A 27,336-nucleotide genomic window follows, 5' to 3' on the forward strand; every position below is an offset into this window, starting at 1 on the left:
TAGATGTTTTCAGTACTGACAGTTGCTGATATTGGAATGCAACCTAGATATAGAAAGAAATCAATCAATCTTCCCGCTTCTGCGACTGCAACTTCTTTCACTTATAAAAAGCGAATTAATGCTTGAAATCTTCAACGTTCAACGATTCTAATAATTTTAATTGTTTTTAATTTTACAGTAATCACTAATTGTTTATTTGTATATGTACTGAAGATACATATAAATGATAATTTATGTTATTAAAGACATGTTATGTTATTAATGCTGATGATATCGTTCTAAAATTGTTCTAAAAAAGAAAGAAGAAAGAAATAAAATGCTAAAATGTAAATAGAGAATACTTAATAATTAAAATAATAACGATTGTTGCGAATCCTACGGTTTTGAAAGAGGATAATCAAGTCGAACGAACATTCTATGTCATATGAAAGCAGCTCCAAACCTAAGCTCCGGTTGTTTATAAGGAGATTTTTTTTTCTCCCGTCCATCTGGAATATGCTAGGGTGAGTGTGTAACCTTCACGAGTACAGCCGACACGAGGCACGTGCTACCAACGTCTTCTGGCTTATCCCTCTTTCCTCTACACTCTACACCTCAAGAATACTCGGCAACCAAACAACTGTGGCAGCTGCTCTGAACAAACTGCGCGAGAGAAACGCGTCTCCAAATTCGTCTATCGCTCTTATTTTATATGCTGTCGAAAACTGTAATTGCAAGGCTTGCGGATATTATTACGAATCCGTGCCTTTTTATCAAATTGATAGTCCATATGCACGATTAGTGATATCCGCGAGGGCGAGATGTTGTATCGATAATTATTAAGATAAAAACAAGGTAGAGCCGAGGTTATATCTGCACGAATCTCAATTGTTGTATTCTATTACTCGTGGTAGATAAAGTAATAAAAATACCTAATCGGAAGTTTGACGACAACTTTGTTTGGCTTCGCTCAACGTACGTTAAGCCTGACAGAAATTAAAATGGTATGTCGCGAGATGAATTAGCGGTTGGAGACATAACGACGCAACGTCCATTAGTCGCACTGAAACCGAACTATGTACGAGCGCAAGTACAAGCACGTGTTAGTATCGGCGTGCCACCGACCCGCCTTTCTGTGGTATACACCTGTTGCTCCGGTCGGTGGCTCTCCCGCGCACGTTTGGTTTCATCCATCGCATCGCCTTGCATCGGCGTGACTAGGCTGTAAGGCCATTCATCCCGTATAAGAAGACCTCGGGGAAGCAAGCAGAATTCTCTATGCTCTCCTAAGGCGTACAAATACGACGCGCGAGTGAGTCAGATAGGAGATATTATCCGCATGTGGTGTCTAAATAATTGAAGATCACTGCTACATATTTGTATAAATAAAGGACTTTTACGGTTAAGTCAAGTCTCAGCGATAACTAATTCATAAGAAATTAGTTTCGGGTATCGGAAGAATATAAAATCGGTGAAATTCACGAGAACTCGAATGATAGTTGTACAGATTTTATAATATTCGTAATATAATTTTGCAATTCTTATGTTGTATTTATCGATCAAGAGAGGTCTCTCTCTCCGGAGTAAGACTTTCCCCTGATACTCTTATATCGAGATCGGGAGCTACTTAGATATCGACAACGCGAAAGCAATTAACTTTCATAATGCGCAGTTGGTCAAAAGTGTTGAAAACGGAGCGCTTTGTGTCTCGGAGTCGATAGCGCGTCAGTGATTCCAGGGTACGTTATCATAACCGCGAATTATCATGCGCGGGGTAGCTGGCGGCTGACAAACCGAGATTATCAGCTCATTGGGGTTCTGAAAAATTCAAGGAGAGGCACTAGGACTTGGCGATGGTAATCCCCCACAACGAGATATCGCAATCGCAGAACGGTCGGTTGCCGGCGCTGATAAATCGCGCCGAGGAACGGGGGAGAAGGAAGGAGTCCTTGTTGCACGCGGCAGTTGATAGTGAGCGCGCGATGGTAACGAGCGGTAGCGTCATTGTTAACCGACGATTATCGCGAAACCGCGTGTTTCGCCGAGATAACAGGGGCAGGATTCCATAATTAGTCGTAAGTAATCTCCGCGCAATTTGCCATCGTTGTCCGTACCAATTAATTCGCGCTACCAACTACGCTCCGCTGAATAAAAACCTCGCGACAAGCGTGAAAGTCAGTATCGTTTGACGATTTTTCTTCCAAAACTTTCATAACTCTCGACAAAAATTTTTGAATTTTATTTTAATTTATTTCCTTTTAATGATATTGGCTATTAAAATATAAAATAATTTTTAGATTAATTAAGAAATAAGATTTGATTATGTGCAGCATCAGCATCTAAGCTGCTCCAAAATGAATAAGAAGCAAAGAATGCAAAGAAATATGATCAATTAACATAGCTAACACAGATAAAATAAACTCTCGTTTCAAGAGACGAGAGAAAGCTAGGTAAATATTTTTCCTAAATGATATAGATGTCTCTGGGGCTTGTTTGGGTGAGATAGATCTTATTTCACTATATATAACTCTTCGAGATGAGAGAAATCGTTCTGAGTGAGAACACCATTGCATTGTTACCCACTACTCCGATTACTGCGAAGCGTGTTTTGCCGTGATACGGCGAACGTGATAGAGTGTTCTCCATGATAACGGCGACGCATGCCTTGGTCGACTTCCTGGGTAGCCTCCCACCAGTCCCACCGTAACCAATACTCTGGCGACAATTTGGTTAACGATTCACACGCATATATAAAACAAGTTAACAGCCAGCATAGTACAGCGTCGGCATCGCGTCGAGAATCGTGGACCGCGAACCAATTATCGTTCCGCGGCTGATTAGCTACTCTCGCGCGCGCTCAGATTCTGTGAATCCATTTATATCAGAGTTTTATCGTTGCTTTTTCTCCCTGGAAAAACCCGTACCGCACCGCCACGCCACGATTCCCTCTCCTTTAGTGGTCGAGCCGTTGTTACATGCCGTTCCTATTCGTACTCGCAAATGCATCGTCGTCGAACGTGACCGACATAGCCGCCGGTGAACTATAATAACTACGCAAATGTGATTCCGATTACGTGTGAAAGTCGTATAAAACCAATGCAAAACCCATTGCGCTGTGAAATCAATATAAAACCAATAAGTAAGATCAATATTGCGTTGTGAAACTGGCGTAAAAGCAGCGCGAAGCCGATATTGTGTAGAAGTTGCTCTACAACATTTGAGAGTTGGCCTAATTTGTTATATTCAGCATTCCGTTACAAATTGAGATTATAAGTACGTGTGTATGTTTTTTTTTGTTTTGTAACTGTCAGGGGACGGAGCTAATTTCAAATGTTGAGAAAATCAGACATCGGATTCGGTCGCCGTGAACAATTGCATGGCACGCACTTTACCGTCACTTCTCGTTTCGTCGCGGTCATCTGAAGCTTAGAAAAATTCATTAAATTTAATGTCTCGATATTGATAGAACCGGGCGTTCCTCTTACAATTAGTTTGGCCTATTTAACGTCTACGTGCGAGAGAAAGTGCGCCACTTTGGACCCCACACATTAGATTTTACGAGTGTTTGAGGGAGCTAAACAGCCGTCATTTTGAAACCGGAACCAAGATAACGTTCTGCAGTTGTTCGCGGCACATCTTCGCCAGATGCGAGACTTTTTGATGTATATATAGCTATAATCGGGTCAAGCCATTCGCTGCTCGCACTGCTGTGGACATGGACAAATACATACGAGCAGACACGCGCGTCGCGTCGCGTCGCCTTTCATTCATCTCGCAAAGATTTTCCCACAAAATCCTCTCGGAAATACTTTCTAAATTACAATCAATATACGCGGAAATTATTCTCCGCAACTGTGTGCGCGGAAACTGCTAAAACACGATGTTAATTTTTCTCTTTTTATTCTAGAGGCGAATCAAAATAAAATGCAAATTAGTGTTGTTTAAACAATGAATTGTAATATCTTGTATTTATAGATCAAGAAAGCGTATCCCATGGCAATAGCAATTCGAATTATTCGCAGAACCGAAACCCACGAATAGCGCCAACAATCGCCAACTGGATCGATACGAAATTGCTCGGGGTAATCAGTTCGGGATATGATTGACTGACTTTGAAATACGGGTGGATATTAATAGAAGGGCATTGGGGGATGTGTAATGTCTCGTTTTATGGTTTTACGTTTTTACCTCGACGACGTGCGCGCCCAGTGCCATGAATATTCGAGGCGCTATATTGCGACGGATTTTCATTGCGCAATTCGTAATCGCAGTTGCATAATTCACACAATTACAGAATCAATGAAAAGAAATAAAATCGGCCGGATTATAGCTCACGTGCTGCACGGAATGTACACAAAGAGATTGATTTATGTTAGCTCAAATTTAGAATTAAACTATAATAGTTTGATTCATCGAGAAAAAAAAAATATCGTAATGGTCGAAATGGTTTTTAATTCTCTTAATTTCTGACAAAAGTCTTGTTACGCCAAACGATTTCCTCGATTCTTCTAAGCAAACAATTTGCTTGACGTAACAATCGAACGGGAAACGACTTGTTTTCTTGCGTATGTAATGCGGCGTACAATTCGTACGCGTGTCAGTCGAAAGCAATGACGGCGCGCTGCAACGCAATGCTTATGTCATTGCACTGACAATGAAAGTTAGAATCACTGTCTGTAGCGTCCGTGTAATCTTACTACTTCCACGAAATGAATTATTGAAATACTACGTTGCCTGCATTATGCCTCGGTGCGTCGCGCCATGGCGTGCCGCCGCGCCACAAAGTGTCTACTTTCTCATTTCGCGCAATTATCAGTAATTTCATTTAGCGCGCTCGCTTAAGCGGATCAACTTTATAAATGTGTAACATTGTAAATAATTCAGACAACTGTAATCGATATAGTGACTAATTTCAAGTTTCTGAATTTTTACTCGGATAATCCGAATTGCGATTTAAAATTGCGGCACCTTTCGTAACTTTAGCAGTTAGTCTTTCAAATTATATCCATTTGCTATACGTCTATACGTCTATATTAAAATAAGATGCGTTTTTAAATTGCATTTGCAATTGTCTTAAGATATCGTACGAGATTCTTCCAAACATAGATTTTAAAATAAGAACCATTCGGAATTTTGTGATGAGAGAATCTTGCCAAAATCTTCTTCAAAGCTCTTTTAAACTTCGAATTATAGCACAGAAGAATATTTGGCTTAATGACAACTAAATTCTTGGAATATCTCTTAAGTGAGCTACAAAAGCTTTCTTCGATCATTAAATTTAAACAACCGTTATAGAAACGTTCCTCTTTATGGTTTTCGTTAAAATTATGACAATAACTGTTTGCCATAAAAAAGGTGCGGCGAGTCGTTATCATAGCTATTAAAAGCAGGAAAATACTTCAGCCGGCAGTTTTACTGACAATTATTTAGCGCCGTAAAATTTATGATTAAGCAGTAACAATCGATATAGATATTTCAATCGAGTAATATGGAAAATGACAGTCGTTACAGTTTCCTTCCTGTTTTGGCAAAAAGTAAACGTGACTTTCGTTATACGTTCTCGAATTTTTACGTGTCGAGTCGATTGGAAGAAAACGCGTCACGAACCCCGAGAGTCAAGACACGCCGATATACAACGAATGGAAGTGAAAGGACATCATGATTAATAGGAAACATTAGCATTTAAATTCACCTCAAACTTCAAGTGTTTCGCTTCTTTTTTTAACACGCTTACCTGCAACACAAAAGTTATGTAAATCATCGAGAAAAAAATCTGATTCGCTCCGGAAGACGATCCTATAAGTGTCTTGCTCGCGAAGTCGATGCCCTCTTCGAGTTGAACAAAACGAGCCTGCCCCGTTTTTGTATTTTTTTTTCGCCGCGATACCGCGCGGTTAATCCCCGTTCATTATATACCCGCGTTGTATATTACTCGCCTGCAAACTTGATCGAATCGCTCTTCGAACGTATTATGGAATACCCGCGTAGCCGCGCGGCCGTTCGCACCGCACTGTCAATATTAATCCAATATACGAATACCAGAAATACTTTGAATAGTAAGAGCTCTACTTGCGATATCTGCAAGTAGAAGAAAACGGATCAAGCAGTTGCCTCGAAACCGGTTGCCAGGAAGTATCGTCGAATAGCAGCAGCTACTCGCTCGACAGATCCCCTACTTAAGGATCGCACACAGGAGGCCGTAGAAAACTGCTCGACTGTACGGACTCTCAGATGAGCCTTGTACCGAGTAAGATTTTTCCGGGATATGTCCGTATTTCAATAATTTTAATATACCTGTGCCCGCAAAAAATTTATTCCAAAACTGAAAATTAAAAGTTGAAAATCTTACTTGAAATCAGATGGAAAAGCACTGCGATTACAATATATATTAGCCTTATTATTTTTACACTAATCTTTACTAACAAAGCAATGCCATAAGTTAATTGCACGAAACTGTTATCAATTCTTTATGTAAGGAGTTATTTGCTTTTATTGTGAAATGTCCCTCTTCTTTTAAACGTATGCAACGTTTGTAACTAAAAGACTAATGTGCCAGAATGTTAATTATTATATGTATGATTATGTGAAATATATACGAAAACGATTATTAATTTTAAGGTAATTAATTGTACATCAGCTGTACAGCAATAAAATAAATTAACTTAGGTATTATGTCTAACAACTTAAATTACCTAATTCAACTCTGCCCTATCCCTCTCTATCACCCTGATTAGCCGTTGTATCTCGTTACAATAAATCAAAATCTGAATACCCTCGCAGCGAGTCCTCCCAACTGCAGGAAGTGCAACAGTACGGATTATGTTCGCGCGCGAGCAACGATGACATCTGCTACAATCTGTCGGGAACTAAGTCACGTTTGTGTTAATCACGTTGGCACGATCACGGCGTCGTCTCCAATGTCAGAGTCAGGGTTAGTCTTCATTTCCGGAAATGGGACGCGTGCGCGTGGCCCGAGCACGGACCACATTTATATATCACCCCCCAGCTACCATCGCAGTCTATGCGAGTGTCGAAAAACATGTCCTACATTTAATAAATGTTCTTTCGATTTTCATACTTATAATGTACCTATCATACATTAGCGCTAATATTGTAATTATTTAAAATGTTATTATGCAAAGCTCGATTTCTGTAATTGTCACTAAATAAAATATTAATAAAAAACTTGTGTTAAAATATTAGTAAAAAACACAAACTTTTTATCAATATTTTATTTATTAATTAATAGTTTAACAACTAAAGTTTCTTAGCGCAGTTATATTGCAGATGTTTAAAGTTTCTTAGTGCAGTTATATTACAGATGTATAAAGGATGGTGCTGTTTCAGTGAGACATAATTTCTCTTGCTATGTTTGAATGAAACATAACATAATTTGTTTCAATGAGACAAATTTCCTATCGTTTTAGATCACAACCACTTTGCTGCCCTCAGCTACTTACGAAACACTCTGATCTCGTTTTTTTTCTGGATAACGCGTTGTGACTAAGCATATAGTACCACGAATTGTGAATAAAACATGAGTCTAAATTAATTCACTGAACGCCGTAAAAATCTTGGATTATATTTATCAACAAATGTTGCGGTTTTCATTCAGTTTCATCCAGCGCAACTTACACGATATGCCAATAAATGTCGTTTTCACAATTGGGTTGCAATATTGATCATATTCACAATATTTAAAAATAAAAAAGAAATAAGCACAGATAATGACTTGGAATCGCGCAATATTCTTCAGTGGAACTCTTACGGCTATCAGCTAACCCTTACGAGATCATTATGTTAAATGTTTTACGCTTCATTACATCTCGTTGTAACGAGATAAATGCAGGTAACTACAGTTAGTTCTGTCCTTGATATTCCTACCTCTGGACCTGCCAAAGGACTTCATGGCCTTGATTCCCATTCCGGCATAAGTGTCGCCGCCGTAATCAACGTACATGAGTGCCGATTTTGTGTAATCACTGCACATACACGTAGTCCAGGATTATCAGTGTCATTCGTCCGCGGTTATATTTTATATTTCGCTACCGAACTCGTCTTCTCGTCGTTCCTTTTCTTTCGATGTCTCTCGGGACGCGGAAGTTCGTCGTCCACGATGAAATCATCTAAGTTGCAGGTGCACCATCGAAGACGATCCGGAGTCGACTCGTCGCTCAGTGCTGTAACGTCGAACTTTCGCACAGCCAATAATCACATACCGATCTGTTTATCGCCGGGTTCAGGCTCTTCGAGAAGGCTATATCTCTCTATCCCATAATTTTTTCCCTGCTAACACGTCCCCTGACAGCGAGAAGATAACTTCTACCGAAGACCGACCGGCGTCACTTCGGAAAGTCACTTAGTGAATGCACTTTTCCCGGTGCGAGGACAATGCGCCGCTTCTCGAGACGACAAACAATCGTCCGGTGCCATCGAAATCGCCAATCGTTGCTCACTCGCCCGCGTCACAGCGTCGCGATGAAACGTACACACAATCAGCCGCTGACCGCTGACAGTTTTGATTTGTCAATGGCGGGCCGAGCTCGGCGACGCGGTCACGTTGCGAGGAGGCCGGGAGAAGATCCGGGAGCCTCGAGTGCCTCGACGAGGCGCATTACTGGTCGTCGGGCGGGCGCGGGCCGCGGAGCACGGCGTGTCCACCATGTGTTTGCTATCAATTCATAACTGCGACCCACACGGGTTATTTCCGAATACCTGCTTGCGCAACCGCTCGTTGCTCCGGGACCGAGTGGGAGAGAGGGTGGAAGAGAGACGCGGGGTGGCGAGATAGAGCGAGCTCCGATGGAGGGAGCGAGAGTCCGAAAATATGAGACGTCGGTCGCCCGGTCCGTCAGAGACGGAAATGCCCTGCTCCGCTTCGCGTTTCCTTCCCGCTTTGTTCTCGAATTCACGTGCGGGGGGAAAACCCTCCCCCGTGCGCCGGGCCACCCTCACGCGGTTCCTCGGAGACGAGACCTCGCTAGCTACGACGACGACGATGATCGCGTAAGCGCGGCACTTGACGACGCACTCTCGAGAGGGAACGCGCACACGCGAGACGCCGCGCACTGAACGGCCGAGAGAAGTCGAGAGAGAGCGCGCACGCACGGGATCGCCGCGCGTCACGGACGCTCCTCGCACTCGGGTCCGTGTGTTGTGTATCGCTCGGTCGAGGATCGAGGTGATCCGCCGCCCCGGCTACGAAACGATCTTTCCTTCGGCGCCACCGGAGAGTTCGTTAAGCCGAAGCGCCACTGTCGGGCACGTACGACCGCGTTCCGCAGGTAAGTGCGTACACGCCGAAGAGAAGAAGAGAAAGAGAGAGAGAAAGAGAGAACTAGAACGAGAGAGGAAGAGTGAGAGACGAGGGGCAGAAACTCCGAGGAAGAAGAAGAAGAAAAAGAAGAAGCGGCAGAGGAGAGCAAAGGTGCAGGAGAAAAGTAGAGGAAGACTCGTCCAGAAAGGGAGGTGGAGAGCGAGAGAAGGGGGATCGAGCGTCGTGGAGAGCTTCTCTCTCTCTCGGAGAGAGGGGAAGTGGATGCGTCTTCGATCGCGTCTTATACGTATTCGCGAGGCCGGCCGGGATTTCACATTTCACGGGCGTCCGACGCGATGCGACGCGACGGGTCCAGCGACGAACGCGAGAAAAGGGGGGCGGTCAAGATTCGTTTCACACGACTCACTCGGGCGAACACGCGAGTTTTGCGGGGAATCGTATTCGGAAGAGCCGCAAAACGATGCGGTAAAATGCGGGTAAAGGCGTCGGAGAACGCTTTCTTCGCACGCTACGGGGAACGGACGGGAGGGAGGGGGCACGAACGAGAGTAAGACGATCGGCGAGTCGCCGGTTCCCTCATCGTGACTCCGGTGTCACGGATGGCTAAGTCGCATGACAGTCGCGCTATGTGTATGTACGTGCGCTCGCGGACGCCAGAGGGGAACGAGGCGTAAGAACGGAAGGAGATGAGGACGCGCGAAGGAGGTGGGCGGCAAGGGACACCGGTTTATTATAGGGGAAGCGTGCCGTAGATAGCAACTCGGAGACTGAGAAAGAAAGAGAGGGAGAGAGAGAAAGAGAAAGAAAGAGAGCTAGAGGGTGCGGAAGCGGAGAGGAAAGAAGAACGAGCGAGGCCAAATTGTGCGAGGAAAGACGAGGGGATTCTTAATACAACGTAGGCCAGAAGACGCGTAAGAGCGGCGGTATTTTCAGCTGAATGGAACCGAGGCGAGGGTAAAAACGTTAAGCAGACGCGAATACAAGAATACAATCCGAAAATACGACTAACCGAGCTGTTTTACGAAGGTAGAAACGTAGAATCACGGAGAGGTAAGGCGTGGGTCATCCGTGGGGAAGATACCCAGGTGGAATTAACGGAGCGATGGAAACGGAGGGAAAGAGAAGAGAACTTTGGAAACGTACGCGCGAGCGAGATCGACGACGGAACTGGAAGGGACGCGCGCGAGGGAGACGAAAAACACTTGACTCCCCACCACGCTACGATCGCACGACGCGACAGCGCGCGGAGTGGCGGCGGCGCAGGCCTCTAGCCCTCACTCTTCTCGCTCCGAGTTTTATGAATGAATACTCTCCCGTCACACGCGGCGGACTAACACTGGCGTCGGCGCGCACGTTACGAACGAGGCGCGCGCGCGCTGTCTCTCTCTCTTCCTCTGTCGCTCTTCCTCCCTCACCCGATCTATCTCTCTTTCTCCTTCTCTCCTTCTATTTCAGCCGCCGAGCTGCGCGCGTAAAATCGCGGTGTGCACGGGTGTGCTAGGCGACGGGCACGTATACACACGCGCGACGCGGAGTCCGCGCGACGACGAGTAAATACCGAGTTGAGTTGGCTAATACACGGGCGCGCAGGTCCGCCGCTGTCCGTTCCTTCCTTCATTCGGTTTGCCGGTTCGTTCATTCATGCCCGAGCCGCACGCTTTAACTGGTAGCTCACCTCGACCGTCCCTCGAGAGGTTCCCTCCTCCCTCCTCCGCCATCTCCTCCCTTCATCTCCTCCTCTCCTCTCTTCCTCGCTCAGATCAGATCTCTTTTCCGCCGCTTGTCCGTTCAACGCCGCCTGCCGCCACCATCGTCGTCGTCGTCGACGTCGTGACGTTGACGTCACGCTAGATGAAGAAACGAGTCGGCACTTTCCGAGAATGACTGCAGTTCCTCGCGTGACCTTCTTTCATCGGCTGCCCGGATAGCAGGGTTGGACTATCTTTTCGAGCACGGTGGCCTTCGCCGCTTATATACACCAGTAAGAAGAGCATGTATGGGTTGTGTGATGCAGTTTCTGATATATATTGCCGGGCGAAACTTGAGAATGTAAATATTTTCTCTCTGGGTATATATTGTTGGATTTGGAGATTGTTCAATCAAATATTCATCAATATGTGTGAATTTTTGTGTTCACAATCTCCAATTATTAATATAATTCAACAGGCATATAATTAGTTCGCTTCACTGCAGCGACATTAAATTGAGCTTTAGACGCCGCACTGTAAAAAAAATTTGTAAAATTACAACTATTATAATGGGTAATTTTGAGACCCACTAATAGTTGTAATTATACAATATAATATGGTTGTAATTTTACAAAATTACAGTACAGAAGGAAAAAGTAATTTTGTATTACAATTACACAAATTAAAAATGTGTGAAAATTTACACCTATTATAGTGGGTCTCAAAATTACCTGTAATTTTACAAAATTTTTTTACAGTGCGAGTATTTGGTTAATTCGTTCTGGAACTTTGGAACTTTATCTTGAAATTGTCGAAAGCAGATTTACGCTACGTGTGGTATTTTCTGCTTATATAAATATTTGTGTGAAAATGCGTGTGAATATGCTTTATGCGTAGGAATATTAACAAAATGCAACAGTAATGAAACGTCTTTAAGTATATACAGTTTTATCAGCGCTAATATGGCATAGAAGAATACGAGAACGCGAATCGAGGTTTTATTCGCATAGATAATATGTGCCGATAAAATTTACATAAATTCTTTCGAAAACGACTCACTTAATTATAGTATCTACGCAAGTAAACGTAATTGAGGGCAACCCTTCGATCTGCATGATCGCGTGAAAACGAGCGCGCTTAATGGCATCAACGCATAAACAAAGGCGAGCGCGATGGAACTTTACGAACGGTAAAGTTTTTAGCGGCGCGGTAGAAACGCGGATGTCGCGCGAGGCACTTTTACAGCTTCTTCGCCGGCAGAATAATCGACGATAAAAAGGGAGCGAGGCGTAATTATACGTTACTAACGCAAACACGGTTTTAGTAACTTTCCTATGGTCGCACGGTGGATCGTCGAGGATGTCGTGCGTGTGATTGATGAAAAACTCGTCGCCCGCGGGCGCAACGCTAAAAATTTCCTTCGCGCGGCTAGCAACTTCCGGCACGTCCGCAGGACCATTCATAAACTCGCCCCGGCGTGGCACCGTCAAACGCGACGAGACATTCACTCCTCTCTCGGCTCCCATTCCAGCGGCTACCACTCGCGATTCCGCGAGCTATATTTTACGCCACTTCTCGTACGTATAACTGTACGAACGATGTGACTGTACGTCTTCCTATCTTCTTCCTCTCTCTCTCTCTCTCTCTCTCTCTCTCTCTCACTCTCTCTCTCTCTCAACCGGTTACGCTGCATTCGTTTCGATAGATTAACTGGGAAACGAATTGCCGAGAGACAATTTGGCAAGACACGGTATTCCAACTTCCAGTTACTAGTATGGCGAGCTTGATTCTAATCTGGACCTCTAACATATGCTCGTCTTATTGGCTCCAGATAGATTTCGATAAACGTTAAGCGACTCAAACTATAATTAAATCACTTAAATTAGAAAGCGGCTTCATCGCAGAAATCTTGACGGTCGTTCATTTGACTTCCAAGAAAGACATACATCTCTATACATATAGATGGAGTTCTATTTCAAACACTGACATAAGAGTATGGTAACAAAAATGATAATAGGACATTCTTTTATAATTACATTAATATCACCGAATGTTTTTATGATTTCGGAAAATTAAAAATTGTGGAGACACTAAGATTCTTTTATCAACAACACACACATTAATGACTTGAAATATTTAGAAAAAATGCATCCAGTTTGATTGGTTTTTTTACTAATCCAAAGCTTTGCCTTAGACATGATTATCATTAATAATAATATAATTACGATGCTCGCGGTGCTCGTTTGTATTAAACATCTGAACACTAATGAATCAGCTCCAGCCGCTGGAAATGTGTATCGTATAGTATCGCGTGGTGTACGAGTAGCTGTCCAGTTGTGGCGTTAATTAATAATTACACGAGGCGCGTTGTCGAACCTCATTCACAAGTCTGGCGAAGGCGGAGGGGGCGAGGTAAGTAGCGTGCTCGCGCGCTAAGAAACCCGGAAGTCGCGACGCGAGAAAATTATTATCGTCGATTAGCGTCGCGGAAATTGATAAAGCGCGTTGCATCATTGCGAGCAGGCAGGAAGGGGTTAAGGAACGATAGCCCGGGAAATAATAACAATACGACGTTGTGGGAAGCGGTAGAAGAACGTGACGGACAGCTGTGAGCAGCCGGAGGATGCGCCGCGCCGCCCCGGGTGTCAGGGAGGAAGAAAAGGGGAAGAAACCGACGGCGCGGTGATAGATAACGGCGTGAGGATAAGAGAGCGAGAAGGGAAGGTTGTACGCCCGAAGGGAGCGGGTTAACCCGGCGCGCGGAACAGAGGGAGAACGGAGGAGAAGGACGGAAAAGGATGACCGCAGGAAGGAAGTTGGCCTGGCCCCGGTGTACAGGTTGTTGTCTGGCAACACCTACGGTGATCAAAGAAGAGAAGGAGGAGGAAGAGGAGGAGGAGGAGGAAGAAGAGCGAGGTGCAACAGGACGAAAAGGAAAAAAGATGCACGACGGAGGCCGAGGGAGAGAGGATGCAGGAACAAAAGGAACGCGAATAGATAGCGATAGAGAGAGCGCCGAGCAGAAGCCGGCCGCTGCTGGACGCGCATGGCGCGGTATATACTTGCCGAAGGCTGAGCAGGTTTTTGCCACATTTTTTGCGGCGCTTATTATAACTAGGAAGCTGATGTGCTCTCTCTCCCCGAAGCCCTACCTCGTAATCTCGGCGATCGGCGTGTGTTCGCCTGCGCGCGGGCAAGTATACACATGTATACACGCGAGACGTGTATGTGTGTGCGTGTGGAACGTTTATCGGAGCGTACGCTCACCGTTGGAAACGGCGAGATGTGGCCGAGAAACAGAGAGAAACAGAGAGAAAGAGAGAGCGAGAGTGAGAGAGAAAGAGGAGAGAGAGAGAAGTGGGATGGAGAGCGTGAGAACGCGTAAACTTGTAAAGTACGAAAGAGCGTAAGAGGAAGGGAGATATATTGCCGTGCTCCTTTCCACGGTGTTGGAAAAGGTGGTGATGGTGTTGGTGGTAGCGGTTGGGACTGGGTGCTCGTATACTTCAGAAAGACACACGCGTCAACGTCATTTCCTTTACGGCGAGCGTCTCTTTCTCTCTCTTATGCCGCTCTTCTCTCATGTCCTTTTTCGCCTCGGACATATTCTAAGAGAAAATAATGCGCTACAAAGTCGAGGTACTCGCTCGCTTGCCGGTAGTCGCGAATTCATTCGACGCTTGTTAGTAAAGAGAGCGAAGAAGTAATTAAACGAACAGAGTTTAGCCTTCTGTTACGGGGCTGCGACTTTACATGAGATACAACAAGATTATAGATAGAGTATAAGATACGATAGAGCAAATACAGCATACTGTTGATATTTCTTTTGACATATTCATCCGTTATCATTTCTTACAGATGTTAACAAATTCTTAGGTCCAGTAAAGTTTCATAGAAAAGAAATATTTTAGATAAAATTTTATGGAATGAAATATTTAAAACTTTAGAACGTCAAATGTTTTCCTGATTCGATATTAAATGTTTTGCTTTAAATAAAAAAAAACGGGATTGTACTGTGCTAATTTTCGTTAATGTCCTGTTAAAATCGAGAAAAATTGTATGTTAAGTGGTTTCACTGACATTAATTCAATAGCAAAGATACAGACGGCTTCCGATCACAAAACTCGCGAGATACCATAATACGCCACTTCCTCCCGCGTTTACGCAGGAAGACGAGAGCACGCACGACAGAGCGAGTCCTCACCTCACCTCGTAGCCCTCGCGTGTAAGGAGGATTGCGAGGACGAGCGAGCGAGAGCTATCCGCCACCTTTATCCCCTTCGTTCTCCCGCATCCCCGTCCTCTCTGACCAATCGAGTTCACCTGGGCCGCGTTACGGTCACTCGACTTCCGGTAACCCGGGCGAGCTACGCGCATGGCCCACGGCCACGTAACCGTGACTTCTCTCTCTCGTTAACGCTTCCGCTCCCCTTTTCTGGGTGATTTCGCGATCTCGCAACGCGACTGCGAGATCTTCCTCGCGTATAACGGCCCTACGATGCGACGCGATCGGATCGCGGTTAATGGATATATGTGGAATTTACGGAAACGCAGTTGGTACTATTTAACGTTGATTAGCAAGGGCAAAATTATGTTACTTAAATTCTCTGCGAGTCGGACTTTATTTTGCTTCGTCGTTAGTCATCTGTGAAAAATGTGAAGTTGTGCGCATTAATTGTGTTCGTTTAATTAATCTGTGAGGTATGTTGCGCAAACCTGCGAGACGCTGGACGAAGGCTTTAGAAAATATTTGACATACGATGAGGCTGATAAAGTATGACGAGTCTCGTTACGTAACGGCGCGGCGTAAGAACGCATCGTGATTTGCCACACTACTTGAGAGTCCGCGTTAAATAATCACCGCTACTTTCTCGTCAAACTTCGGCATTTATTGTGCGACCGGCTAACGGCCGTTCGAAAGGATTGTCCCAACGACAGTTTTCTCTCGCAATACATGATTATTGCAGCACATCGGAACGCGGATCATTGCCGCGTGAAAGTCCACCGGTTGCCGCGGCAGAAGAGAGGAGGAAGAGAGAGGAGGAGGAGTGAGGAAAGAGTAGGAAGCAGAGAGGGAAGAGGCGACAATTTCCGGTCTCTCTCTTTCTCTCTTTCCGAACACACATCAACTCAATGTCTATTTTTATCTTCGACACTGAACATTCAAGCCGACAAGATGTTTCAAAAAATCTGCATTGGTGACTTGTCAAGATTTATACGAATCGATATATGTATATACTAATCAGTATCGAATTTTCGTAGTTAAAATGGCAAATAATTTCGCTCCTACAATATTTTAATTTTACTCGTGTCATTTTGTAAAAAAATGCTAGGCCATATGTTTTGATTTAAACGTTATTACACTTGATTAATATTAATGTTGCCACGCGTTTTACAAGATCATTAATCACACGAAACAAGAGATGAATGTTATATATTAACCACAAATTATATTTTTAGAAATTTCTTGACTCGTTAACTATAAGAAAACTGAAAAGATGGCAAAACCTTTTCTTAATTTTTAATTATTCCGCTTAATTTCTCAATTCTTCCTCCATTTCTCGAGTATGCTTCCTCGAATCTTAATACTGCTATTAACACGTGATACGTGATAAAACGATTGCCCGCAATACGAGATATGACGAAGGCGGTCTAACCCCGAGCGAGACACGTAGTCTGCAAATAGATACACTATTACACGCGTACGCGTAACGTATGGAAGCAGATTACCCTCGAAACAAGTTCTCGGTTTAACTCCCACGCATGTAATTACCTTGAAGCAGGTGCGGCATAAGAAGCACTCGGATAACGATAAGTATACGCTAGAGCTCGATTTACGGCTTGCTATGCGCTGCGTGTCGACGATCTCCACACGAATTGCCGAGAAAACATTTATTTATATTTCATTCCTATTTACATCGATGCCTTCTTCATAAATTTTATTTTACTTAATGTTATTATGTTGATATTAACATTTCGCCGGGGTAGGTCGAGATATATTCGTTAAACGGTTAAAGTGTTACGTCTCTTGTCGATTACAACTGCGAGAGAGAAAATACACACATTGTTATCAGTTTAGGGTGTTGCATCAGGAAATTACGATGATGAGTTCGATTACTCCCGACTTATGTAATACTCCACATGTCAATCTATTGAACGTTTTAGACACGTGATTCGGCGCAATTAGAAATTTAGGACAAATAGTCGAGGCATTCGCGAGAAGTTACACGAAAGTGAAGAATAGCGGCAGGTGATGCAAATGCCACGTCCAATTAACCTGGTCTATCGATTAATTACGATCTATTCAGATTGACAAATTGGCATGATTGACTTTATCGGCACTATTTGACGCGAGTTATTAATGCGTTTCTTGTGCGTTTACGTCGTACACGTAATTTACTAAAGATTTGTTATCGGCTTTTTTTGCGTCTATCAAAACATCTCTCTGTGAAAAACAATGGATGCATTTAATATGTTTATCGACCGGCATCGTCTGCTAAATTTCCGGAAATCGTTGCAGAGACTCGGCTGCAATCGTTCGCGTTATGAAATAATGTTTAATTATAATCGTTAGCGCATAGAAAGTTATCAAAGAGAACAAAATATCGTTAATTACAGCATCTATCTTTTGATTTTATATCTCGACTTACAATTCATTTTAAGAATTCCGAAATTACGATAAATTGTCAAACTTTTATTTTATAACAAAAAATTTTAATTGGTCGACGTTAATTATAATATTATTTGCATTAATGAAATAATAAAATAATGATAAATGTATCTAAGTAATTACTAAAATTAATAATACATGATTTTTATCAAGTTTCAATATGTTGACGAGAAATTGAGAGAAATGGAGACAAAAGCGGGAAAAAGGTCGAGAGGATAGAACGAAGAGAATGCACGATGGAGTAAAGGTAGTGAGACACGACCGGAAGTCGTCCGTCAAGAGATGCCTTTTATTCTAAAATATTCTTATCATTCTTTAAAAGTGTCTCCTATTTTTTCCTTTTCATGCGAAGTCATTCTCTAATTTGTGGATACCGCAATTGTAGAAACTGAACCGTAATCTTTGCATATGTATTACTGCTTTCACGGATGAGAAGAGAATCTTAAAAGAATCTTTTTTTGACTAATATTTGAAATTGATGTTCCTCCGTTTATTGGAATTTTTTTTAGGTAAAAAATAATCGATAAATGTATTATAAATATAAATCTATATCTTAATAAAATAAAAGACTTATTTATTATGCAAATATACATCATCATAAATTTCTGATGTAAATGATAAAAAATTCCAGATGGCAAAAATATATATAGTTTAATGGACATGTATTATTAATAAAATTAATGTAAATTAAAAAAGATAAATATTATGTGTTTTACTAATTTTTCAAAAGTATCATAAACAATGTAAACGGACTTAATGTATTCCGCTATTGATAAAATATTAACTACATGATATGCATTACATAACACCGGAAACAATGTCAACCGAAAAAACCGTTGTTCGAACAAGCAAGAAAAGATAAGTCGTTGTTGAAGACTATCTATGGAAGCGAGCTCTCAGAAACGACGAAGTGACACGGAACGCATCGAACGAAAAGGGACGGCAGAGGAGCGAGAAGGAGATGAAGAGAGACAGGGACAGTTAGTAATGAATGACTGCAAAAGAAGCAGGTAGAAGCGAGTGCGAGCGAGCGGCGATGGTCGAGCGAGAGGGAACTAATGAATGAAGATAAGTACGATGAAGACGGGGATAGAGGAGAGTACGAGAGAAGGAGAGAGAAAAACAGAGAAAGAGGAGAGGTAGAATGAACGAGAGAGAAAGAGAGAAAGAGAGAGAGGCCGAAGCTGTAGCAGTAGCGCGCACGTACATAGGATACGGTTAGAGCTCCCGGCTGGGGAGGAGGATACGGGAGAAGTTATTTTGGTACGTGTATCGAAATCAGAATGCAACAACGTACACTCGTCCACTGGCGCGACGAGCATCGCGGCTTTACGAGTGATGGTCTAACAAAACGTTTGGAATTAACTTTGAACGCAACGACGATATAGTCCCGAATCGCTTGGAGGATTAATCGAATAGTTTTTAAAAACCTGATTTAGAGGACTTGAACAACTAGTCTTTTTAGTGATAATATCAGTTCTTGAAGCTTCAAAAATCTTGAAACGTTGAAGTTTTTCTAAAATCTTGAATAGGTAGTAATATTCGCGACTATTTGAAATTCCACGACGAATGAAGTGTTTGTAAATTAGCGTGAGAGTATTTTTGCATTTCTGCAAAAAGTCTAATATGAGATATATCTGCATGATATTAATAATAAGGATTAATAGAGGATTATGTAAATAATATTATATCATTAATAAATGTGCGCGCAATACAGAATTACACGACTAGAGAGAATCTGATCACGCCGTCAGGAATAATTTTCTACAAGACCGAAGGAAAGTCACGACCCTATTATGTAATGTCCTCAAGCAACATATGCGGTATTAAAGGAATAATCCAATAAGATTAGATACGATGTGAGGAAGTTCCGAGAAGCGGCTGTTGTGTAGGAATATTCTCGTATTTCCGTGCGTCCGAGCGAAGATGCCAATGTACGTTTAAGCAAAATCGCAAAGTCATTTCTTAAGGGCCGCCTCTTGCCGCCGATTCCGGGGCCGCCGTTGCACAAGCGGCCGTGTTGCATCCGTATTATGCAAACGTGACAATTACCCTACCCGGATTGCCGGGGAACACAAAGAAAGCACGGCGCGCGAACCCCGCGAGATTAAATCGTATAGCTGGGAGCTAATAAAGTCGAGATGCATTCTCTCGGTTGCGCGCTTTCGAAATCCGTTGCGACGTCACGTATACCTATCGAAGCCGATGGAACGCGCGTATTCCCGCGTGCTACCCTGGCACTGCGACCGTTTTTCGTCTTTGAATTCTCTCGTTACTCGTTATCGAGGCCACTCGCGAAGCTCGACATTACACGGTCTCGCACCTGAGAGCGAGCGAGCGTATGCCCCTCCTCTCCCGCTCCCAACCCTCGTGTCTCGTATTTTAACAGATCGCTTCCGTCGACCGCGGAGTTTCGCGTATCCCGGTCGCGGCGGAAGAATTATTCAATGGCGTACCGGTTAGCCGCGATTTCAATAGATCGCTCGGTATACGGATACAGCAGGAACGCAAATGAGAAATCGTTTGATTGTACCCAGCTTCTAGTCTCTCCTCGATAGATCTTTTTCCGGATCACGCGTACAAGTTAAGTGACCGACAATCGATCGCCGAGGCTCGTTTCTGTTTTTAATCACCTTATTCAATTTTATAAAAGTAATTAACGTTAATTTCAGCGTAATTTTTTGTCTGATAGAACTCTAACGAACGAGTCATTTCAGATTTCAATTGAGGGCCCTCGTCCCCATCAATCGCGTCTGTTATAGCGACGGGAAACCAACTCCGCGAATTATCGACGAAACTTTCGAAGCTGTCGCACCCTCCCGCGATCGTTCTCTTTGCCGTCCGCGTTTTCTCCGTAAACATCGCGAAGCCTCGACGGCGCGAGCCTCTCCTCTTTCTTTAGGCCTAGCCGCCTAGAGAATACCGCACATGTGTGTACGTATACTTTGAAAGTGTACCGACTCTCCCTCTCCACCCGCTCTATCGTAGCGCGCGCGCGAGAGATGCCTTTGTTCTCGCCTTTCGGTCTACGAAAAAAAAGAAGAAAAAAAACCACCGCTGTGCGAATCTGACGCGTATGCGTCACACGAGACTCGGATAGGATAGGTGGTACCGAAGGACTCCTCTTCGAGGAAAGAAGAAGAGAAACAGGCGGCGAGGAAAGGTACGACTACACCGAGTAACGAGGGGGGGAGGGAGGGTGAGGGCGAGGGTCGCGGGAGGGAGAGAGAGGGAGGAGGAGCAGGACACTCGGAGGGAGTTCGCAGAGTTCTGGCTGGGTGAGCACACGTCCGGTCATTATCGGAGCTTATCTACATGAGCACACCTCAAACGTACCTAACCAAACCTCGTCGCATGTAGCGAGAGTCGACCGGCATTGTAGTCGTGTTTATAAAGCGCGTCTCTTTCTTCCCCCCCTTTTCCGTTAAAAAAATGAGAAAAAAAAATCGGCGCTAGATGCCGTATTTTGATGTTCGATCGGGAGAAAATGTTTCGCCGTGCCTCGATCTGAGAAACTTACTTGCGAAGATCGCGCGGTACGCTCTGTGACTGCATGACTGTGACTTACCTGAAACACAAAGGAGATCACGCATGTTATTAAAAGTGTCATAAATTGAATTGTGCGAAAATCATTTAAAAAGTTTTTACACTGTAATATCGCAATATTTGCCAGAATAATCGTGGCAACGATATGAATCAACATTTGGTTTGAATCGTTAAACAAAAAGAATCTGCGATACTCCTCTAACATCACTAGCTTTTTTTATCAAATACTGCAAATACCTATATGACTATGATCCAGTTGGAAAAAAAGTCGTTTGAAGAAAACGAATTTCTCTTATGTAACATTTGAAACAAAATTGTATATATTTGTGCTCGCAAAGTAAATTAGCAGAAGGTTAATCTTCATGGTGATTAATTTCGTGTCTTAATGAATTTTATATTTTAGTACGCACGATAGAATTTCATTTGATCATGGCAATTTGATCGATAATTCTTAAAGCTTGCGTTTCAAGGTAATTAAAAGTTGAGCGTCTTAGGCACGTTTGCATGCGCTTAAAATTTGTTTATCTTTGCGAGCAGGCTGTAAAAGACTCCGCTCTTATTTCGTGCGTTTATGCTGCATCTTGTAAGAATGCCAGCATAAAATAATATAAGAACGTAAGCTTTTATCTCTAAGGACGCAGCAGATCGTATTATGCTTTCGTGCGGGTACAGCGATTTCAAAGTGCAGGAACCGACCGAAGAGATAATGTGTGGTGTATCTCGTATATCACCGCTGAAAATTCCATCGTCGAAGGAGCCTGGCTACTTTACGCTATCAACATTTTCACTCAATTCGTTATTTCGAAGAAATAACAAGACGAATCAAAGGGATCAAATTCTAAACGATTGACAGTGATACGCGTTTATATAAAATAGACAAAGAGGAATCTTTATATAATATTCCAGGATAGATTTATCAAGAGAGGGACACATCATGTGTTTGGTGCGTGATATATGCTTGAAACTTTTAACAGGAAATAAAATTAGCTGCGAAAATTGTATAGAAATGTCGTAATTCTATCCCACATATATCTTATATTTACGCAAATACATTGTTCATAAAATAAATTTTTTATCTAATGAATCGTTCGATGAATAGTGAATTCTTTTTACCACAAATCCTTTTGTTGAAATTCTACATTAACGCGATTGGGGGGAGTTTGGGTTCCAGAAATGCTCGAACTTCATCGCTCGTCGCGCTTTTGGGATCTCCGACAATTTCCGTGCGAAACAAGATTTCGAGCGGACGTCGCTTGTGAGGTAGCCGAGGGCTCTTAGCAAACGGGAATGCGCGAAACGAGTGGCGGCAACCGGCAATCCGTGAGAGTAACGCGATTGCTGGCAGTTAGCCGTCGTCGTCTAATTTCGGCGACCGTTCTCAAGGCGCGTTTCGTCACCGCGCCGGATTACGTTAACGAGACGTATGTGTCGCGGCGTAGAGCAAGTGGAACACACGTTGTGCGCGGCGCGCGTTGGATCGTTTTCGAAGCACAGAGGTCAACATCGTGCGACGTGCACGAAGAGGGCAGCGGCGGCGGCGAGAGGTGGAACTACGCTTCGGTGCACCTGACGGAGTGCGACGAGTCGGATCGTAACTCGACAGAGGCCGAGAGCAGGGCCGAGCCGAGCGAGTAGCCGCGAGTAATATAGTCGAAACGCGCGCGTAATCCAACGCGCCAGCAGCCTTGGAATTGGAAATGGGACTCGGACCGCTAAAATGCTCTTAACGCACGCACTGTCCGTCGCGCTCGGGTCAAAAGCACGACAAGTCTCTCTCTCTCCCGATGCATCTTCATCAAAAGCAGAAGTGACTGCGACCCCAAGAAATAAAAGCCCCCCCGATTTCTTTTCAAGCAATTTTAATCTCTCGCACTTTGGCGCGTTAATAAGATTCTTCTGAACATTTTAGAAATTTTATATATATCTGAGAGACAATCTTGCAAATTATATCGACATTATGTTTTTATATTAGAATGAAAAAAAATGTCAAGAACGAATTTTTATTTGCGACAACAAGTGCATTATTCAGATTCATTCTCGGAATGGGAGCAGAAAACACAAGGGACGCTTGTCCGTATTGGTGCGTGGCCTCCGTCGAGATGACCCGCACGTAGAGAACACGTGCGTTCGCGCGCTAGCGCGATGCAACGTACCCACGCCGCGTTTATCCGGCATTGTCTTCTTCCCCTCCTGCATGTGCAGGCGCCATTCTGCTCGCCCACCTCGTGAGAGAAACTCCTCCTCGCGCGGCTTAATTAACGATCATCGGGTATTCCCGCGACGTAGAAATCATTTACATTTATTCGCCCGTTATCTCGCGCGATTGCGTCTACTCCTTCCCTTGTGCGCGGTGTGCAGAATTTTTTCGGAATCTTAACTTCTGCGGCCCGCAATTGTTTAAGTACCTATCTGTGTCATACTTATCGCTTGCTTCCTCGTTTAATATTTTTACCGTGAATTATTGTAAATTTTTCTTGCGCGATAGAGTTATTTACACCTAATTTTGTATTACAATTAACGTAGTGATAAGAAGTTATTTAAATAATGTATTAATGAGAATTTTAACCGCGCGGAATTATAAAAGAGATAAATTTTACTGTAACCGAAATGACGCGATATCTTTCTTTTTTTTCAACAATCAATTTAATGCGGTTCTGTAAACGCCTGACACATTGAAATCAGGGCCCCGTTTCCGTCTTACTACTTGGCAATGCTCGTTGAATAGAAAAACGCTCGCATACATGTAAATTGCCATTAGCTTCGTACATTCTTAAATATCTCGGTCTTATCTGAGAATTCCGGTTTTATGCGCGAACATACGTTGAGCAACCGCACATACGTGATTTCATTCACCGCCGCTTGCTTTTTTCCCCCCCTCAGATCCAATTCGCTGTACAAGCGCTAAATGTATTAGCTCTTTTCAGCTATAATGTGTGTTGTAAGTTTCCGTTAGATTAATATATAAGATATATGTCGGATATGTGGAAAAAGGTACTTGACCGATCGACGCGGCACAAATTGTAAATGACAGACGGTATATTAGTGCGCCAATGTTAGAGAGACAGTTAAAGGATCTATCATGAAACACGTTTGTACGTGGTTTAAAGTAGTGATTAAATCATCGCAAGATCGATGTCCGCGACACGTGATTTAAAATCTATTCATGAATATTTCATGTTTATAATTAAGTAATTAGAAATTCTCTAAACCCGATATTTACATAAAATGACTATTTCAAGCCGCGATATTTTTAGATACACTTCGTATTTATGATTAATGTAATTCCTCGTTTTACGCAGGATACTTTTACTGGATATCGCTCGAATGTCGCGCGACGTCGAATCACACGAGAGAACGGATATTCGAAATATTAGACGCGCGAGGGATTAGCTTCCCTGCGGCGCGAGGAGCGACGACGACCGGATTAAGCCGAAGGGCAATTAATTAAATCGTGGCAAATAAGCCTTCAGAAGACTCGTCGCCACGACGCAGCCACTTCGAAATCAGCAGAGAGGCGATTACCGTAGCCCGGAGCTATCATTAGTCCTCGCTTTCATCCCTTCGGTGCTTTATCACGCTCCACCGATATCATATACGCGAATGGACCGAGCGCTCCGCTCTGCGTACGTCTCGCAAAAAAAAAACACGATTGTCAGGGAACGGTAACACGATCGATTTGTCGTTAATTAAATTGCTGAAAACAGTCGAGAAATTTTTTTAGCGAGTTTCACGCGAGAATGGAAACTCGTGTACATTCGCAACAAGATTTTTAATTCTTAAGTAACGTCTTCACACGTAGCGCGCGTGTAAATCTTTTATTTTATCAATATCTGTCATATTTTGCCTTCAAAGATGTCCGACATCACTCTTCTTCGTACAATTGACAGTATTTTCCTTATTTTAAAAAAACGAGGACAACGTCTTCTACCGTCATATTTATCATACGATCGTGCTTGACAAAAAATTATCAAGCGGGTAATTTCGTACAGTTGTACGTACACACGCACGTCGCGATATGCTAGAGAATAAACACTTATAAAACTTCCAAGTTACGGTTCTCAGGGCTCGGGTATTTTGACTTGTCTGATTTTTCACGGATGGTGGTCAATTAGAGCACAGGTCTGGGCGAATATCGCGCCCAGACGGTGGCCGCGCACGGTTAGCGCATTGGCCGGTGAAAAATGAAGGTAGTCGGTTAAGCGAGTAGGTAGGTGGGTAGGTAAATGACGTATAGATGTGTATCACGCACAATGCACACTCGTGGGAGCCTGCGTGCACTCGCTCCCACGCCGGTTTTTGTCCGAACGCTCGACAGACCGGCCCGTCGCCGTCGCCGCTAAAACTGCTACAAGGGTTCTCATCGCGTCGCCCTGCGATGTAATTTCACAAATACCTTTCAATCTCGAGGATCTTTCAACCGGAAAATGAAATACGAACAACAGTCTTGGATTGCATTTTTTGGATTTATCGTTTAAAAAAATGTAGAAATAGATTTAAAAAATTAGATATATTTTTTTTAATTCTCTTGATATAAGGAAGTAATTTCGACGTGTGTGAACTTATCGTGGCAACTAAACTAGGGTGTATCGATTTATAGATATATCTAAGAATCAAACACGCTTAAGCGTGTTTTAATTGATGTGAGAACAATGTGAATAAAACGAATGAAGTATAGATTAATTCGCGCTATGCCTGATATTGACGCGGCTACTGTTTTTTCGCGTGCGAATTCTATCAGTATGGCGCGCTGGACGTGCGGGGTAAACCAGGTAGATAATTAATTTTCACGGAATAAGAAACGAATTATTGCGTTACGAATTCGCTTTTATTAGAGGTAATTCTGTCACGGTGGTGGTTTCTCTCTCGACGATTGCTTTGCCGAACAATGCTATTCCCTCGAGTTGCTATGCAGGTTTATATGCCCGCCATATATTATATTAGGGCATCCGTCTTGCGAACGAGATATAATTTTTGCAAGAAACTTCAATTCTTTCTTAATTTTTGCGAGAAACGCTCATAAGTTTTTTTAATCTTTTAAAAATGAACATCTTTTGGTTACTTTTGTGCGAGTGCGTGTAATTATGAGCTGTTCTATAAATAAATTATAGAGCTACGACGAGATTGATTTCTTGTCTTTCATTAATGAGATTTAGAAAGAAATAAAGAGGAAAATGTAGGAGAACAAAGGATCTTTTAACTGTCCTATAAAGAAATTCCTGCTATTTTGTGTAATCAATACCCTCCTCACGTTTTAACGTATCTATTAAATTTAATGTGTGTGCGAGCCTGCATTAACTTGTGAACGCAAACGGCATAGCCGACAACAGAACGGTTAAAGTTTAATACACGCGTGAAAAGAAAGACCGCTTATACCCTCGACTTTCTAAACTACCCTCCCAGGCCGATAATAGCCATTTACGATGCGAAACGATAATAAAGAAGTCGGGTGAACGGGCACCTGTGACACATTCCCGCGTGCATCGTTTGAACACCTGTAACCACGTGTCCCGGTGTGTCTCGGCGCGTTTCCTTCCAATTTCCCACACACGCCGCGCCTTTTCAATAATGGATCGCCCCGGTGGATTCCGGAGAAAGGGGGCGCCGAAACGCGGTGCCCCTGCACACTCGGACATTAATTACATACGGCAATTAACATACCGGTCGTATTGTTATTGAAACAAGCTCGAGATGGTGGAACGAAAGCGCTCGCGTTCTACGCATTTCTATGACGACTTCATCAAATTAAATACAACGTGCCACCTCGCTGCCGAATAACCGAATACTCAGAGCTCTCTTTTCTCTGTCCTAAATATATAAAAAAAATTAATATTTCTTTTAGCACTACGCGGAGACGAAGTCGAGAGGAAACTGGGAGAAACCGCTGCCAAAGTGGTCAGCAAATACGTCATTAAGAACGTCAAAATTAAGAGCAGCGTATAAAAATGGAACGAGACTACCGAGTAGCCACAGCCGTGGAGTTAAGGCCAAAAAATAATTGGCGTTTGTTCTGATACAGGAGGAACAAAGGCACGCCAGGATTCAACGAAGCGTGACGAAGGCGGACCGAGCCTGCAGCGGCATATGCCGAAATGTCTCTCTCTCTCTCTCTCTTTCTCTTCCTTTCTTTCTTTCTTTCTCTCTGTCTCTAGGATGGCCGTGTCCAGCGGCCGAAAACA

The 27,336-nt window shown here is 43.3% G+C and overlaps 1 protein-coding gene across 5 annotated transcripts in view; it reads right to left on the reverse strand.

Annotated features, from left to right (window-relative positions):
- Positions 1–27,336, reverse strand: part of LOC112457430 (ETS-like protein pointed) — a 102,063-nt gene that overhangs the window by 34,779 nt on the left and 39,948 nt on the right. The window contains exon 1 of one of the 5 annotated variants that reach the window (XM_025020472.1): positions 7,864–9,284. The exons of the other annotated variants lie outside the window; for them this stretch is intronic. Coding sequence (XP_024876240.1) covers positions 7,864–7,969 — 106 coding nt within the window. The 5' untranslated portion in view covers positions 7,970–9,284. Of the gene's footprint in view, positions 1–7,863; positions 9,285–27,336 lie in introns of those variants that run through there. 5 annotated transcript variants of the gene reach the window in all.

Source organism: Temnothorax curvispinosus, unplaced genomic scaffold (genome assembly GCF_003070985.1).
Source record: "Temnothorax curvispinosus isolate PA1 unplaced genomic scaffold, ASM307098v1 QBEX01007779.1, whole genome shotgun sequence".
Lineage (NCBI taxonomy): Eukaryota > Metazoa > Arthropoda > Insecta > Hymenoptera > Formicidae > Temnothorax > Temnothorax curvispinosus.